The sequence below is a fragment of the Gallinula chloropus genome (assembly GCF_964237585.1).
Source record: "Gallinula chloropus genome assembly, chromosome: 3".
NCBI lineage: Eukaryota > Metazoa > Chordata > Aves > Gruiformes > Rallidae > Gallinula > Gallinula chloropus.
In genome coordinates, this window is record NC_140087.1 from 56,544,102 (window position 1) to 56,559,983 (window position 15,882).

The 15,882-nt window shown below is 38.0% G+C and overlaps 1 protein-coding gene across 1 annotated transcript in view; it reads left to right on the forward strand.

Annotated features, from left to right (window-relative positions):
• SRBD1 (S1 RNA binding domain 1) overlaps nucleotides 1-15,882 on the forward strand; it is a 121,744-nt gene that overhangs the window by 65,480 nt on the left and 40,382 nt on the right. Inside the window, exon 16 of the mRNA XM_084261647.1 lies at nucleotides 4,176-4,258. Coding sequence (XP_084117773.1) covers nucleotides 4,176-4,258 — 83 coding nt within the window. The remainder of the gene's footprint in view (nucleotides 1-4,175; nucleotides 4,259-15,882) is intronic.

Consider the following 15,882-nt stretch of genomic DNA (forward strand, 5'->3'; position numbering starts at 1 on the left):
CTCATTGCACTTCATCACTGACAGGCAAAAATACTTAACTATCCTGTGGGTTCATCTTGTCAAATAACCAAAGTATGGAGTGAACTGAGCCCACCAAACAGCTGAATCACCTTTCTTACAAAGCGTCTGAAAATGACGTAATGATGAGACAGGATTTCAGTAAATATGCTTTCTGTAACCTCTTATTTCTCACTCTATTTGGAGGTAACGTTCATCTACGTTAAAGTCAGAGGACCACCTCGGTCATCCTGCCTCCCCCTAGCTTTAAAAATTTACATGGATTTACTGCATGGCAGTGTAATATGTTTCTGTCATTCCAAGTATTGCAATAATGTTTTGTTCTTAATTGGCAACTTGAAGCTTTGTATGTATTGTGCATGTAGTTCTTGTGGTGACTTTTTATTAGAGGGCCATTTTTATTAGAGGACCCTGTTTAATGATGAGCAGAGGTGGGAGGAGGGGGGGTCACGTCTTACTCACTAGCATATTTAAGAATGTCATCTCAAACATTTCATGTTTGTCTCTGTTGATTACTTCTTAAAAATCTAGTTTTCTGGTTTTGCCCTGCATGCCATCAAATGATTTATTTTGCACTTGCTTGAGCGAAGGTGAAGCACACCCTAATAACTGTAGAAGTGCAAATGCATTGCCTATTTCACTGCCAGTCCTCTAAAAATGCTTGCTTTCTAGCCATTCCTAGAATGTACTTAAGCAGAGAAACAGTGTAATATGGTTTACTATTAAGGCCTTTTGAAATGTATTGATTTAATTTTTAATGGGAAAATACAGGACCATCAGTTTTCTTACTGTCTGTCTGATGTACGGTAGCAGAGCTTGCACTTGGGCAGAGCCCTCACGATTTCAGTAAGGCTCTCCCTGTATTGTAAGAGTCCGGCCACATGGATCAAATTGCCAGAGCGAAGCTTCATTTCCCCCAAGAATATCTGCTTGTTGCGGGGTGCTAGTACCGTAACAAGGCAAAAGTGGGTTTGCCTGTACAAGAGACCCTAGTTGCTAATCCTGACTGAAGTTGTGCCTAGTGAGAATGTGGAGAACTCTTGCCTTTTGACTGTTGTGCTGTCTTTTCTTTTGAATCTGGGAAGTGCTGGAATAAAACTGCGGCTTTAGCGGGAATTCTTCGGGTCAGCTATCCTGCTGCTATCGGCTGTAGGAGCTGCAGCCCTTAAACAGCATAACTGACTTAGCTGATCTTTGCATTTGGATGTTGTAACTATTAGGCTTGATCCAGGAAAGCACTTAAATGTCTATTTAACTTTATGCATGTGAATAGTTTTGCTGGTTCCGGTGGGAATACCGACATGTGTCTGTGCTGAAGTGCTTTTCTGGATCAGGTCCTATGCCTCTGCTGGAAGCTTCCTAGGGATATGACGGCATTGTCAACCTAGCTATTATGACAAGAAGAATCTAAATTTTACTTTTTAATTGAAGGTTTCTGAGAGAAGGTTGAGCTTGGAAAATTCCTGCATCAACCTATGCATGTAGTTGCTTATTTTTAAAAGACAGAATGAAAGGAGATGTAGACAGCGAAAAATAGTTGCTCTCAGCTTATCTAAAAATGGAATTCTTGAAATGTGTTTCACTGTTAGGTACAAGTAAAAGAAAGTTGTCTAAAACATTGTATAGCACCTTCACAGAGACCTAAATGCATTCAAAAGAAATACATATTTTTAAATCTTTCCTGGTTTGAATCGGTACAACTTTCACTGGCGTTTTGTTCCACTTCTGTTTGTGCTTTGACTAGTGATAGGTGCCACTAGTATTTCAAAGTAGTCTGAATTACCGTGATAGGCAAGTATTTCTGCAGTAATTTATGCTTGTGTAAGCGATAATTGGTGTACACTGGTTAACCTTTTGTGATTTTTTTCTTTTTTCTTTTTTTTACAAGAAGGCATACGTGATTGCCTTTGAACTCAGAACTGCACTATCAGAGAAGGAGGCATATCAGATGTCACCAGCACAGTGCTTTCTGAGCCTAGCTAGCAAACTGCCATTGTCAGCATATGTTAAAATGGATAATAAAGGATATGAAAAGCCTTGTGTGACCGAGCAGTGAACTTCATATTAACAGTGCATTTAGCAGTGCTGATATTTAAAAGTGAAATCTCTAGTGCTGCACTTAATTGATAAACTTCGCAGTTGTGGTTTGAGGAGCCTGCATAGCCAGTAAATGTAGGTCTGTCTACTGTTTGGCTTCAAGTATCAACATATAGTCAAGTCCTTTTCTGAAATGATGTGAAGTCTTCAACACTCTGCAGTAGTGGTACGTGCGATTTAAATTAGGACTGCAAGGGACTGATGAAGGGACTGGAGTGCCTTTCATACAAGAAGAAACTGAGAAAACTGAGGAGCATACAGTCAGGAGAAGAGCAGGCTCAGGGAGATCTTATGAATATGTATGAATACCCAATGGGAAAAAGGAAGAAGAGAGGCACATACACTTTTCAATAGTGCCTACTGTCAGAACAAGAGGCAGTGGACACAGATTGAAACATGGGAAATTCTATCTGATCACGGGAAAACATGTATTTACTGTTAGAGTTTTCAAATGTTGGAATTGTTTGCATTGAGAAGTTGTGGAGTCTCCATCCATGGAGCGATTCAAAGGACATGATCTTGGGCATCCATGACCCTGCTTCAGGTGTCTGTCCAACCTAAGCAATTCAGTGATTTTGTAAAGATGCCTATATATTATATAAAAATGATAATGTATGTGATAATCTTGTTTGTTATTTTATACATATATATATATGTGTGTGTGTTTATGCATATGTATAAAATCAGCTATTGACCACTGGAAATGCTTCTAGTTTTCTATTTGAACGTAACGTATTGACCAAACCACTGTGCGTATACTTATTTATTCCTAACGCCTGTCTTTTTTTCTGCCCTGTCTTGATATGCTTAAAAATCAATGCAAATGTAAAATACGTACTAGGAATTGTCTCTTGAAATGGCTAAATGTTGCCTGTGGGGGTGATTCTGGAGATAGCTTATAAAAGATCACAGCTTTCTTATGTCCTACCCCATTTCTGTCATTTTTACAGCAGTGGACATGGTAGGAAAAGCAGCCTTACAAACAAGGCCTTGGGTTTTTTTGTTGGTTTAAGTTTTTTGATTTTTGGGGGGAGGGGGCCTGTGGTTTGTCTGGTTTTGTTTTTGAAATGACTTTGCAGTTCCCATTCTTCATCAGTGCTTAGTTTGCTAGGTAGAATGAATGTTCTAAAAGTTGCTAAACCAGCTAACCTGTTTTGTCATCACAGAGGAGAAAAGTTCATAAACGTAGTACTGGTGGAGCAGAATCTTGTAGTTTAGTATATGTGGAAGGGAGCACAGTTACAGGTACTGAATGCAACTCGGTATGTACAGAATTAGACCAAATTTGAAAATTAACATTCGCAAATATTTTGCTGAGATTTCAGACAGTAAAGGATTTATCAATAAATATAGGCTTAAAAAGGCAGTCATAATTCAACATTTGCATTTGGAAGACCAAAGGTTCATCCCATGTGCTTTTAATGGCACCAGAAATGTTGGAAATAGCACTTTTTTTTCTAAATGTGGTTATAATGATGACAGGTTGCAAACTGATGTGTTTTGGTATGCCGTTTAGATTAGTAAAGTCTAAGAATCGTTTTCAAATTGAACACTGAATTTTATGGTTGAATTATATATTTATATAAGTATTTAATATATACCTTAGGAAATACTATACTAGATAAATAAGTCTGTGAACAGTTACTTAATTTTCTTATAAATGTTTACTTGTCTACATATCTGTGAGTTAACCTTAAAGGATATTTCAGAGCTCGGTTTTAAATGACTTTACATGTGCATTTAGTATGGATACAAGGGAAAGAACTTACTGTACACAGTTCTATGTATTAACTCTGGGGCCCCAAAAAATTTTTAATGTCTTTATTAGTTTGAAATCTTCTTATGTCTTTGCTTGAATTTATCAATTAAGAATTTCAGTTAGTGTGCACTTCCTGTCCTGTTTCTAACTGTAAAAACGGATTCTGCTCTTAATGATTATTTCCAGGTAAAATAAGAGATTAAGTATGTAGAAGATTTAAAAAAAAAAAAAAAAAGCAAAAGGGAATACGTGACTGATTTTTCAGCTAAAACCTATAGTTGTTTCTAATTCTGTTTTTCAGTTTCCATAGCTAGACGCGTCCAAGACCCATTAGCTGAGCTAGTGAAAATTGAGCCCAAACACATAGGAGTTGGAATGTATCAGGTAAGATAATACGTATCATTTAATCTAAGTAATCTGTCATGATACAAAGCAATGCCAAAATGCTGCTTTATAATTGTCAACTAGTTGCGTCTCCTTTAAAAGACATTTGTGCAGTTGATAGAATGGTAGTAAATACTTGGAAGTCATAGACTGCCTCTTTTTTTAATCTCTACTTTTAACGATAGTGGTAGAGATTCTGAAATGGCTCTAGCCAGATGTATAGTCTATTAAAAACATCAAATCAGACAGGTAACCTGATCTGTAAAGCTTTCTCCTTTTTTTTTTTTTTGTATTATTACAGCAATGGGGTTTTAGCTCTTTGTGTAAAATACAATGAAATATTGATCCTCCATTTAGAAGCCATTAATTTGTACTATTAGGTGCATTCCTTCTTAGAAGTTTGTAATAAAAGCATTTGTTCTGAAGTTCTTCGTTTCCTAAAACTGAGTTGGAAAATGTTAGACAATTCCTATTTCTTTACATTTTTGTAGGTTATTTTTGAGAAGTAACTTTTACCTTCCAAGTGCCTTTACAAAGTGAATGGTATTGAGAAAGTGGTACATCAGTTACTGCTGTTTTATAACGTATTGGCATTGATTCAGGAGAACATTTATGCATGTGTTTAAGTTCCAAATAAAGAAATAAATAAAAAATAGAAAATTCAGCGTGTGCCTTTCTCTATATTTTTTGAAACACTGGAATGTGAGCACATTTGAAAGGCTGGAACAGAATTCAGAATTGGAAGCTTTCAGATTAGCACATGAGAGTTAATGAGATAGACTACAATTAGCTGTCTAGAAGCCTTTATTGCTGCCACTAAAGGTGGTGTGACAAAGAAGGTGCTGTGAAAAATATCAGAGGTGTTTCAGAGGTCTTGTTTTGGTTTTAAAGAACCAAGGTCAAAATTTCAGTTGGCTAAGGCAGCGGGCAGTACTGCTTTTGTAAGTCCTACTTGGATTGCCACGGACTGTAAGATGTGCTCACGTCGCTTGCGAATGGCAAAGCTTATTGGTAAAACTAACTTGTATAGTTAATCTTTTAATATGAACTATACTGCAGTTTTTGAAGAAAATTAGATCAAAGGGCTGAAATAGTGTAGGCTTAACATCGACATTTCAGTGAAAATGTGCTTTAATGATGGCAGTTATAAATCAGGGGTGGGTTATCAGGCAAAAAGAGGAGCTGTGGTCTGAAGCGTAGTTAGCTTCCTCACTTGTGGAGACCCACTGCTCTTGCCTGTAACAGGAGCAGCAATAAGGACAATAATTAAGCTATACAGAGTTTTGTTGGTCCTTGCTTTAAGAAAAAAAAAACATTTAACAGCAAGAAAAATGTCTTGAAATGGTATGTTTGTGTCACACTTCAAGAATAAGTTGGATGGATTCTATTGATTTTTTTTTTAAAATCAGTTCCAAAATGGAAGTGTACTTTGAGTTTATAAGTATTAGGAATATGCATTGATGTGGCCAGAAGGTATTGGTTTAGATGCACGCTATCTGCTATGCACGTTGTACAAGCATACATCTAAACCAAAAAGGCACGGAGTTGGTGGTGGTTGTATGGTTTTGGGAGCATGATGTTACCAGACAAATGTTGCAGTGACCATACTGCCGCAGCTGACTGCTACCTCAGTGATTGAAGCTGGTGTCATTTATTTTGCACTGAAACAGAGCAGGGTAAGTACCATGTTCCTGGCCCATTCAGAGAAGAAGTTTTACAAGTCGATGCCCAAGTGCAATATTTGTTCGTGTCCAAATTGGTTATATGAAAAGTTTTAGATAAGTAATTCCAGAAAGCCTAGTAGAGGTACACCTCAAAACTTGTTCATTCCCAGTTATCTGTACTTTCAAGTCTCCTCGTGGTTTGAATAATTCCTCTGTGATAGATACACTATCTCCTGTCAGAATGCTTAAGTATCCCTACAGGAGCTATAAGATGCTCTTTCAGAAATACATTTCTGAGATACTAGAACTTTGTGACACTATGACACTATCGGAAGTAAATTCGCATTCTTCAAAGCTAAGTCAAAAGCTCTGCTGCCCTTTAGGTGAGAGAGCTCTCTGGTGGCAGGGGAGGGCAAGGGAGGAGAGGAATGAAGCTGTTAAAACTGGTCTTCCTTTAGAGAGAACAGTCACTTGCTGGTGTCTCAAAGAGCAGCATAGAAAAAGCCATTGCACTGTACAAGAAGTTCCACAGTAATAGCTGTTATAATCACTCAGACACAAAGTATATTGGGTGCAGAATATTATATTATCCAAGACAATTTGAAAGGCTTTATTACACTTTCATTTTTAATCTACTTGGCAGTAGCTTTTTTCATTGAGTTCAGGGATTAAATATGCAATGCATAGTCTAGATCAGGAATATAACAGGCTTTTCACAGAGTTGGTTACTTCCTTAGCCCTCTGTAGCTATAAAATTAGCATTTAAATAATGATCTTGCATTTTTTTAAGTACCCTAAAATTGATATTTAAGAATCTTACAAATCCAGGTTTTGGCAACCATGTCCTGAAGGACAACAGTCCAAAACTCTGCCTATTGAGGCGGGGTCAGGCTGAGCCTCTGTACTGCTGCCAATGACCATGAAAGCCATACAGCACAAGCAGGATGGTGGTTTCTTGAGAGATGGTTGCACACTGGCAGTCAAAGCACGGGCTCCCTGAAGGGGTGGTTCTGCTACTCCTGCTCAAGTGCCCTGATCCTTTTCTGGTGATGGTAATGGCTACGTGATGTCCAGGGTTGGCATAAGGGAAGGGCAACAATGCACAGCTTAAGGGAGGAGTGGAGCTGGGACTACTGCTTTTACAGCAACCTGAGTTTTGATTGACTTGGGACCTGGCCTCCACATCAGTTTAAGATAGCCTGAGGTCCCAAACGGCAGAGATATAAATATTTTTGTCTTTTCTGGAAGTTTTTTCACAGAGGTTGAAGGGAAAGACTAATGAAGAAGAACCTGTGTGAGGAAGGCTGTAGCCTTTGTAATGGGAGTATGGCATGGGAATGTCTTAAGATCTGCTGAGCAACTCCCTTGGGCAGGAGCAGCAATGACAGTAGTGCTACAGGAAAGGAAGTGATTGTGTTAGCTCATACTGTCGGCAGCAGATTTTTCTCAAAGCCGGTGGAGCATGGGCCCCTACCCCCAGGAATATGGTGTGAAGGGCTGCATTTTCTGCAGTCACCACTTTTTGTGGGAAGTTGGATCCCTTCCACCTGGCCTCTTGGTACTTCACATGTATGTTTGTGAGAATATTGGTGTGCTCTGGTTTTTCTAGTGCAAGTTTTCCAAGCAAATCTGCTCTTTTGGGTTTGGTAATAAGAGTTTCCAGGTAGCAGGACATCTCTGGAAACTGAGTCTCATCAGTTGGTATTTATGTTTACTTATTTTAGATGACAAAAAATTTGAAACTTGTACTCGACCATCTGCTTTTATTCTCATTTCAAGTTATGGCTCTGAGTTTGTACACTACCAAGAAAATCAGGTTTGTCAGAGAAAAATAAACAAGCCCCAGATCTCCTAACAGGTATTTCCTTAAACAAAGAGATTTATGAAGGCCTCTCTCAGACTAAAATTCCAGTTGCCTAAAGGTCCTTGTCTTCATTCATCTTTATCTCATTAGGAAAATTGTTCTTTCCTCCCAGACAGGAACCTAGCTAAAATTAATTTATCACCTTCAGGCCACATTACTATGATTTCTTCTGTAGTTGAACATGAAGATGATGCCCAGACTCTGTCTGACACAGAATATGTTTGCCTTGCCACCTCCCTATGCCAGTTCAAAGCTAAATTCCTATCGGGGAAGAAGCAGTTAGGGGCTCAAGTCTTCATTATACTCCGAACTGAATTTCGGCTGATGAATTACCACAATAGTTGTAATGATTTTGGAAGATGTAGATAAGAGCTGAGAACAAAGCTGCTTCACAGAAATTGTGGTTAGGGAATTGCATTTCAGATAAAATGAATAAAAAGTAAAAAAAAAAAAAAAAAAAAAATTCTTAAAGAAAAAAATTCCTTCCTCTCAAATAGAAACCCAACTTTTCATAGGAGTATACAACAGCACTAGCATAAATTTTCAGTCCACCAATCTCTATCAAAGACAAATAGCCTCCAGTAAAGGGGGAATTAAATTAATAAACTTTTAAAAAGTCAAAACCTGAGTCAGTACTGCAAAGCAGAGAAAGGAGAAATAATGCTGAGAGATGACATTAAGTTTGCTTGGTCTTTTCACTGTTTATTTAATGTGAAAAATCCATGGATGCTAAAAATAACAGTAAGCTCTAAGGAGAAAGCTAGGTGGAACTCAAAAATACGTGGTGTGTCTTGAAGAATCAGAATTTTTTTCAAGTCTTGTATAATATTAAGAAGTTTGCATCATATCTGATCCTGAAAAAGCAACATCCAATTCGGCCTTTATAATTTTTGGAGCACAAAAATCTGTGTGCTGTATTTTGCTACATGGTAACATCTTTACTGTTTAGCACATTGGGAAAATTAATATGACAAATAGAAGAGAGAATATATGTAGTTTTGTAACCTCTGAAGTGGAAGGATACTTGATTCCAGATGTAGCTGGAACATTTTGTGGCAAATAAAATCTGAAAACAATACTTTTGAGTAACAATTCCTTCAGGAAAAAAATGGTTCTGCTAATTCTTGGTTTATTTTCTATATAACGTTGTAAGGTCCTGATTAAAGGAGAATTTCATAAAGCTTAATCAAAATGCCTAATAACAATTAAATTTGGAAATGCCTTTTCTGTCCCTGTTGTGCTTTTTCCACCCCCTATTCCTCTTGTTATTCAAGTGCATCAGTTTTTTGTATTTGATTATTACTGGTGGGACATTTTATTATTTCAGTTGCCATTTATTACCCCTTTTAGACTCTTTTTTTTTTTTTTTCCCAAAAAAAGATGGATATATTTTATTAAATGGCAATGCAACTTTAGGGAATACTTTTAATCAAATATTCTTCCTCCTTAATAAGACCAGTTCTGACATTATGATGGTATTTTGAACATAAAACAGTTCAAAATCTTCAACCAGCTAGGTAGTAGCAAGGCATTTCACTGAAGTCATACCTGAGTTCCAGTTGACTTTTATCTTTTGCTCCAGAAGAGCATGGGCAACTGGTGGCTAATGGTGGAAGGATGTTTCCTTCATATCACTGAAATTGCCTGGTAGGCCTCTTTGTTGCATTCTTTTAATCATCATCATCTTCCCTTGAACGGTGTGCATGGCATCACCTCTGTTGGGTCTTTCTCAACCTCCAGTGGGTGCCTGGAGTGACAGGACAGGTAGAAAAGATGTGTGGTATTAGCCTCTGGTTTGGCAGGAGTATTGTTTCAAATGTTACTACTTTTCTGCACACCCACCACGAATCAGAGGCAAACTGCCTGTATTCTAATATTTAATAGCCACTAACTTTGGAGATACTTTTTCTTTATCACAAAAATATGCCTGCATGCAGATGAGCCATGCTTTATGTTGTGGGATTTGTGTAGCTCCTGTGGAATTTGATTTCAGCTGGAATGTTGTGAGGTCAGAATTGTAGGCTGCAGGTTGCAACACCCAGCTGAACAGCCTGTGTGCAGGCTTCCTTCTATATTACCAGATTTACACACGTAATTCATTGTATGCTTAATTAGGATGCAATTGCAGTTTTATGAGCTTGTTTGTGAATTTCTGTACATTAATTGAAATGGTTGCGTAAAGAGGACCTTTGCTTTAACACTAAGTATCAAAGGATACCAGTGCTCGTGTCTGTGTATCTCTCAGTAATCAGACCACTTATTAATGAATGTGTAGTACTCCTTTTTAGCAGTATATGGCAACCAGTTAATTATGGGTGTACCTTAAGTTGAAAAAACTTCTAATATGAAGTATACTGGTGAACTGGAATCTGACTGAAAGAGCAGGGTATCAAAAGAGAAACTGGTTATTCTGATATTAAAGAAATCCTTAAAAAACTTAGACTAAAGGACACATTGCCATTATTGTAAATAGAAAAATTATCATGGTAACTGCAAAAATTCTGGCTGCTTCCATATTCGTCTCTGAAGGAGCTCACTGGGACTTGAAAGACAGGGGCATGTGGGATAGGGTTTCACAGTGCTCTTGGCTCTGCTCCTCAATAAAGGAAACTTAAACCTCTCCTGTGAACCTATAGGCTCCTGCAGAGAGACTATTGTCGCAGAGTTTTTTTGCAGCATACTGTAAGGAATTGCTTGCTTTGAAATTTGTGGAAAAGGGACGGGGGTACTCCCTTGAAAAAAAAAAAAACACGTTTTGAGGGATGGGTTGTCATGGCTTTCACCTATAAAATATTGCTAAATGTGAGCAACATAAGTGTCTTTTCAGTAGGGAAAAGGTGCACTTTAAAAGAAAGTGCATAGGTAAGCTGATGATTTCATTCGTGTTTAATACAGGATTTCTAACACCCAGCAACTTAAAACTTAATTGTTGCATAATAGAGGTGAAGCATTAGCTCTGTGAGGAAAGCAAGCAAAATCATACGTGGATTTTGCCCAACACTATTTTTAGTGTAAATTATATGCTTCTCATTTTGAGAAGTAAAGCCCTGTAAACCAAGCTGGCTGACTTCTGCAGGAACAAAGTCTTTGCAGACAGCTTTGTCAGGGAAAGGTAATCATCCCATAATGTTTTCTGGATGCTTCCCCAACCCCGTGAAGTAGGTGTGCAAAACTTAAGATTCCTTTCCAAATAAGTTACACCTCTGGCGAGTTTGTGTAATTTAATCTTCAGCAGCAGTTTTGCTGGCTCCCAGGGATAGTTTATATATCCTGTAACTTGGCAGTGTCTCTTTGGTTGTGTCTACCTATTCTCTGGCTGGCAAAGAGAGACTGACTCTCCTGTCAGCAAAGCACAGTAAATTTTTGCTGGTCTGTTCTGGCCAGTTATAACAAAACAAAGGGATGTAGAAAGAAGGTAGCAGTTGTGGTATTAATTATTGTAGCTAGTACGCTGTGTGCATTTACTGGCACCTCCCAGGAAGACGTGCCTGCTCAGTTGAGGTGAGATGCTGTCCCTTTAAGGAAATGAAGGCAAATGTGTGTGTATTTACAAAGAGTGCAAGAGCACAGCGGTATCACAGCATCTGCACATGTCACTCACCAAGCTGCCCATGGACTGCTTCTCTTTTTCACTGCTGTCACCAAAAATGCACTGTAGACAGCATTTGAGAACTTGACAGAGATGGGCCTTTGTAAGCAACCTCAACTGCAGGTAAACTTGAGGCATTACCACTAATAATCCTCCTCTTGCATTGCCGCTTTTAATCAGTAGAGCGTTTGGATCTGCATATGTGGGGTTTTACAGAGCTGCTGAGGTTTAACAAAAGTAGAGAAGCTACAGAAGAAGTGTGGTTAGACTGAGGTGGGATGATCCAAGGGTGTTGATAGGAAGCAGCTGCTGGACAGATTGCACACACCCACCCCCCCACCCCCCTTGTCAGTTTGTTCCTGATCGCTTAATTACCCGCTCTCTTGGCAGAAGTTTGTTAGGAAGTTTTTGTTGCCGTACGACAACAGACTTGGTGCAAACTCCCTCATGTGATTTTGCTCTCCTGGGATTCTAATTACATTTGTTATTGTTCATGAAAAGTAGGCGTCAAGGTTATTTGCTTCCAGCCTGCCACAAAAGCAGTAGGTACAAACTCCTGAGCAGAACTGGCCAGGTACGGGGTGCTCTCTGCGCAAGCCTGTTTAATATTGCAGTTTGCTGGCTTTTGGGGTTGGGATTTTTTTGCCTTCCCATAAACGTACTTGGGCAGAGCTAATTCAAACTCTGAGTTACAGTACAACTGGGTGAGACACTCTTCTGATGTGGGAGCCAAGTGGCAAGGGGAGCAAACTGGGAGTTGCGAGGCTGGGGTCCTGCAGTCCGATGGTCCTGTGTCCGATGCTTGATACGGCTTCTCTAGTCACAGATTTGGAAATGCTTGGTTGACTAAGAGCTGAAAGAAGGTGATAGCATTTATCTTTTAAAAAGTATTTTGATTGAACAGCTTCCAAAATGTGTGATGCTGCAGGGTTTCCTGTTTACATTTCAAGTGTTTAATAACCTTAAGTGAAAATACACAACTTTAGCAATGAAAAATTATTCAGCTCCATTTATCTGCATTTCATTTAACTTTTTGTTACTTAAGTTCCTTACATTTTTTTAAACATTCTTTAAAATATTACAGTAAAAAAACAGCCAGTGTCGCAGATTAGTCTTGGCATCACCTATATCCCCGATATGATATTTGTATTCATAGAACTTGCATTTCATGCTCAGACATTGGATGTTGATCTTTAAGATGTCAGATTTTAATTTAATTATTCTAATGATAAAATTGATTAAACTGTGCCAGTAGTAAAAGCATCTAGCTTAGTGTCCATAATAAGGTAAAAGTAGCAATAGGGGTGTGCATCACTTGTTTGAATTTGTGGGGGGGCTCAATTTAAACATCATGAATGTAAATATTATTTGTTAGTGGAATTCCATAGTCACTTCTTGCTGTGCAGCGGTCATCTGTTGCATCTGTTGTTTTGGTTTCATGAATTAACAGTATATTCATTTGACTCATAAGGAAAAATACTAATATTATCGTACTTTTGAGTGATTTGGTGTGAGCTGCTGAGCACAGCAGCTGTTGACTTGATAGCTGAAAATCTGGAATCAGCAATAAACTTGTATTCACCTTCAGTCAGAGACCATAAGTGGCAATTAAAATTCAGAGGATATTTTAAACCCATAAGTGGTTTGTTAATATGTATGGTTCTGGTGGTAGATATTATGTAAAATAAGAACTTGATATGTTTGGTGTTGAAATGCATAAAATAATTATTCTTGCTTTATTTAAACAAATACCTATCACAGAATGCTGCAAGAATGCTTTCACAGGTTCACTTGAGCTGTGGATTTATTTTTTTTCAGTAGCTGTTTACTATGAAATGTAAGGAATTGATAAAAACCCTATTTTTTTTTCAGTTGCGGTGCAGTGTTAGTGCACATATTTGTTTAAACATTGGCTCTGTGATCAAATCTTTCTGCTATTCTTTAAGAAAAGACGGATTTAATTTAATGTAGTATGTATTTAGTGTTGCCATTCCCTATGGTAATCCTGTGACAGTTATGTCATTCAATAGATATACTGAAAATGTAAGTCCCTCTTCGCTGAGACAATACAACTTCTGAGATTTCTCTGTTTTGTAATTTGTTGCTTTTTAGATTTTTATCTTGCTAATAACACTTTTTCTAACAAACAGTTTTGAAAAAAATCATTTAAGAAACTAAAATCATGTTTCACTAGACGGTGATTAATATCTATGACCTTTATTTTTGGATCAGGAACATAAATATACACTTTTTTTCTGTGTCAGTCATTGTCTAAGATTTCATCTTTGTTCTGCTTTCCATTACATACCATGAATTATATGAAATTAATTTAATCGCTACTCCAAACAGAAATTAAATGTGCCCTAATCCAGAGTTACGTTGTTTGCTTTTACAACTGTAAGTCATAAGTAATTAATTTTCCTTGGAAAATTAATTCACTTACCATTCCCAGTAGCATCATATGTTGACACAGGGTTATAGATAGTTTAATATTTTTGTTCAGCATGTTGGCCTCAACTTTGGAAGACCTTAAAGCAAAACAAATTCAAATTTACTCAACTGTATATAATTCAGGGTTATTTAAAGTGAATGTTGTCTTTATTGCTGTCAACCAGCTGACGATGATGATTCTAAAATTATAGTCAGTCTTCCAGAAATGTAGAGATTATGTGAGTTATTTCTTTTAAAAAACAGTACAATTGTTTCACATCAGATCTCTGAATAACATGGCCACTGGAATGCCATCAGTAGTAGAAATATTTAGCTCCTTGGAGAACATAACTGTGTATTACAAAACCTTGGGCTAGCGACAGGGGTTTTTCTCCGTGTGCCTTATGTTGCTGGAGGCGCTAGTAGACGATTCATTATTCCTGCTGCTCTCAGAAACTTCTAAGTCGACTTAATTTGGAACATTATTTTCTTTCCTACCCGGTCTTGTACAGAAGGGCAGATGGCTGCAGCACCGAAGGGGAGCGTGGACACTTGTGTGGGTGGCCTTGCTGCCCACAGGTGACTGTCCTTCAAAGATGGCATTGAGTAGTGTGGGCCAGAAGTCTTCCGGAAGGAGAGAGGCAGCTTTTAAGTCTAATCTTTCAAGTTTGCCAGGAGGACCTATTTTTTTTTTCCCGTGCAGCTCCATAAAACATGGTGTTTATTACTTTGGTTTATTTTTATTTATTTAAGTCTCCCGACTGAAACTCCAGTGACGGCAGTGTTGCAGTTCAAACAAGCAAGGCTTATTTTATAAATGTCCCTTTGTGGGTTGGTGGCTGCATTTTGCCTGAATGCAGGGGGTCGGTATCGGTGGCATTTAATTTAGAATTTTGGGGGTGGAAAGTAGAAATTGACATTTAATTCCAGTGTAAAGTTACTGCTAGATCAGGCATAAAAATATTATTGCATTAGCAATCACAAGAAGAAAATAAACTATGAGCACACTGACAATACGCAGTCGTATGGCAGACATAAAATAGAGCAGTAGATGGAAGAAAATCCTTTCTTGGGTGATTTTTTTCACCACAACACGTTTTTAGCAAGTAAAGAGTGTACAGAAAGTATTCTACTAGTAGAATTAGGGCTGACTAATAGTGCCAGCAAAGGCAAGTATATTTCGACATAGCAAAATTGTATATAGATAAATGTTATCACACCTCTCTTACACAGTCTCTTAGACATGCATGCATGTATATGTAACACCAATGAATGTGTTGACAGAAATCTCCATTAAATTCTGTATCTGTTACTTCCAAATAAAATTACTTTGAGTTTCCTGGTTCTACGTAAGACAAGGCCACTCTGTATTTGTTAACGTAACAGGTCTCAGTAGGTATTGTTAGTTGTTTTGTTATTATGGCTTAATTACTTTCTAAAGGGTTCACTGTGATATTTAAAAATACAAAATCTCCTGCAAAGAGAACATCAGTCTGGTGAACTGAGCTTGGCCACGTACTGGTCCTTGACAGTCACATACGTTACTGAAGCTGCATCCTACCTGCTGCACCAAGCTGTTCACATCCTCCTTACCTGCGCTGTTGGCTCTAACAAAGTGCAGCTCTTAGCAAGCCTGCAAAAGTTGTTTATTTATTCTTTGTCACCTACTCTCTGATACCACATACCTTCTGTTTTGGGGAAAATGGGAAACAAGACCCCCAGCTCTATTTTCTTACCCTCTTTTGTAGGAGCTTGTGCTGATTATGTAGATGAGCAGCAGGCTTGGGACACCCTGTCCCAGTGTATAGGCATTCTCCCTGCAGTTACCCTTCTGTGGTACTGTTATCTGCGTAATGTATGTAAAAATGGTGATGTGTATAAAAACTTTGGGAGCCAACCAAAAACTGTTGCTGTTCTTACAGAGTTCTTGGCAGTGGGAGTTAGCATTTCTTTTGGGAATATCCCCATTCATTTTATGATGACAGTGATTGTCTAAATTTGCAAGAAAAATGACATTAAAATAATTTAATTTAAAAAAAAAAAACCCAAAGCCCAAACCTGCAGATCCTCTTTCTTA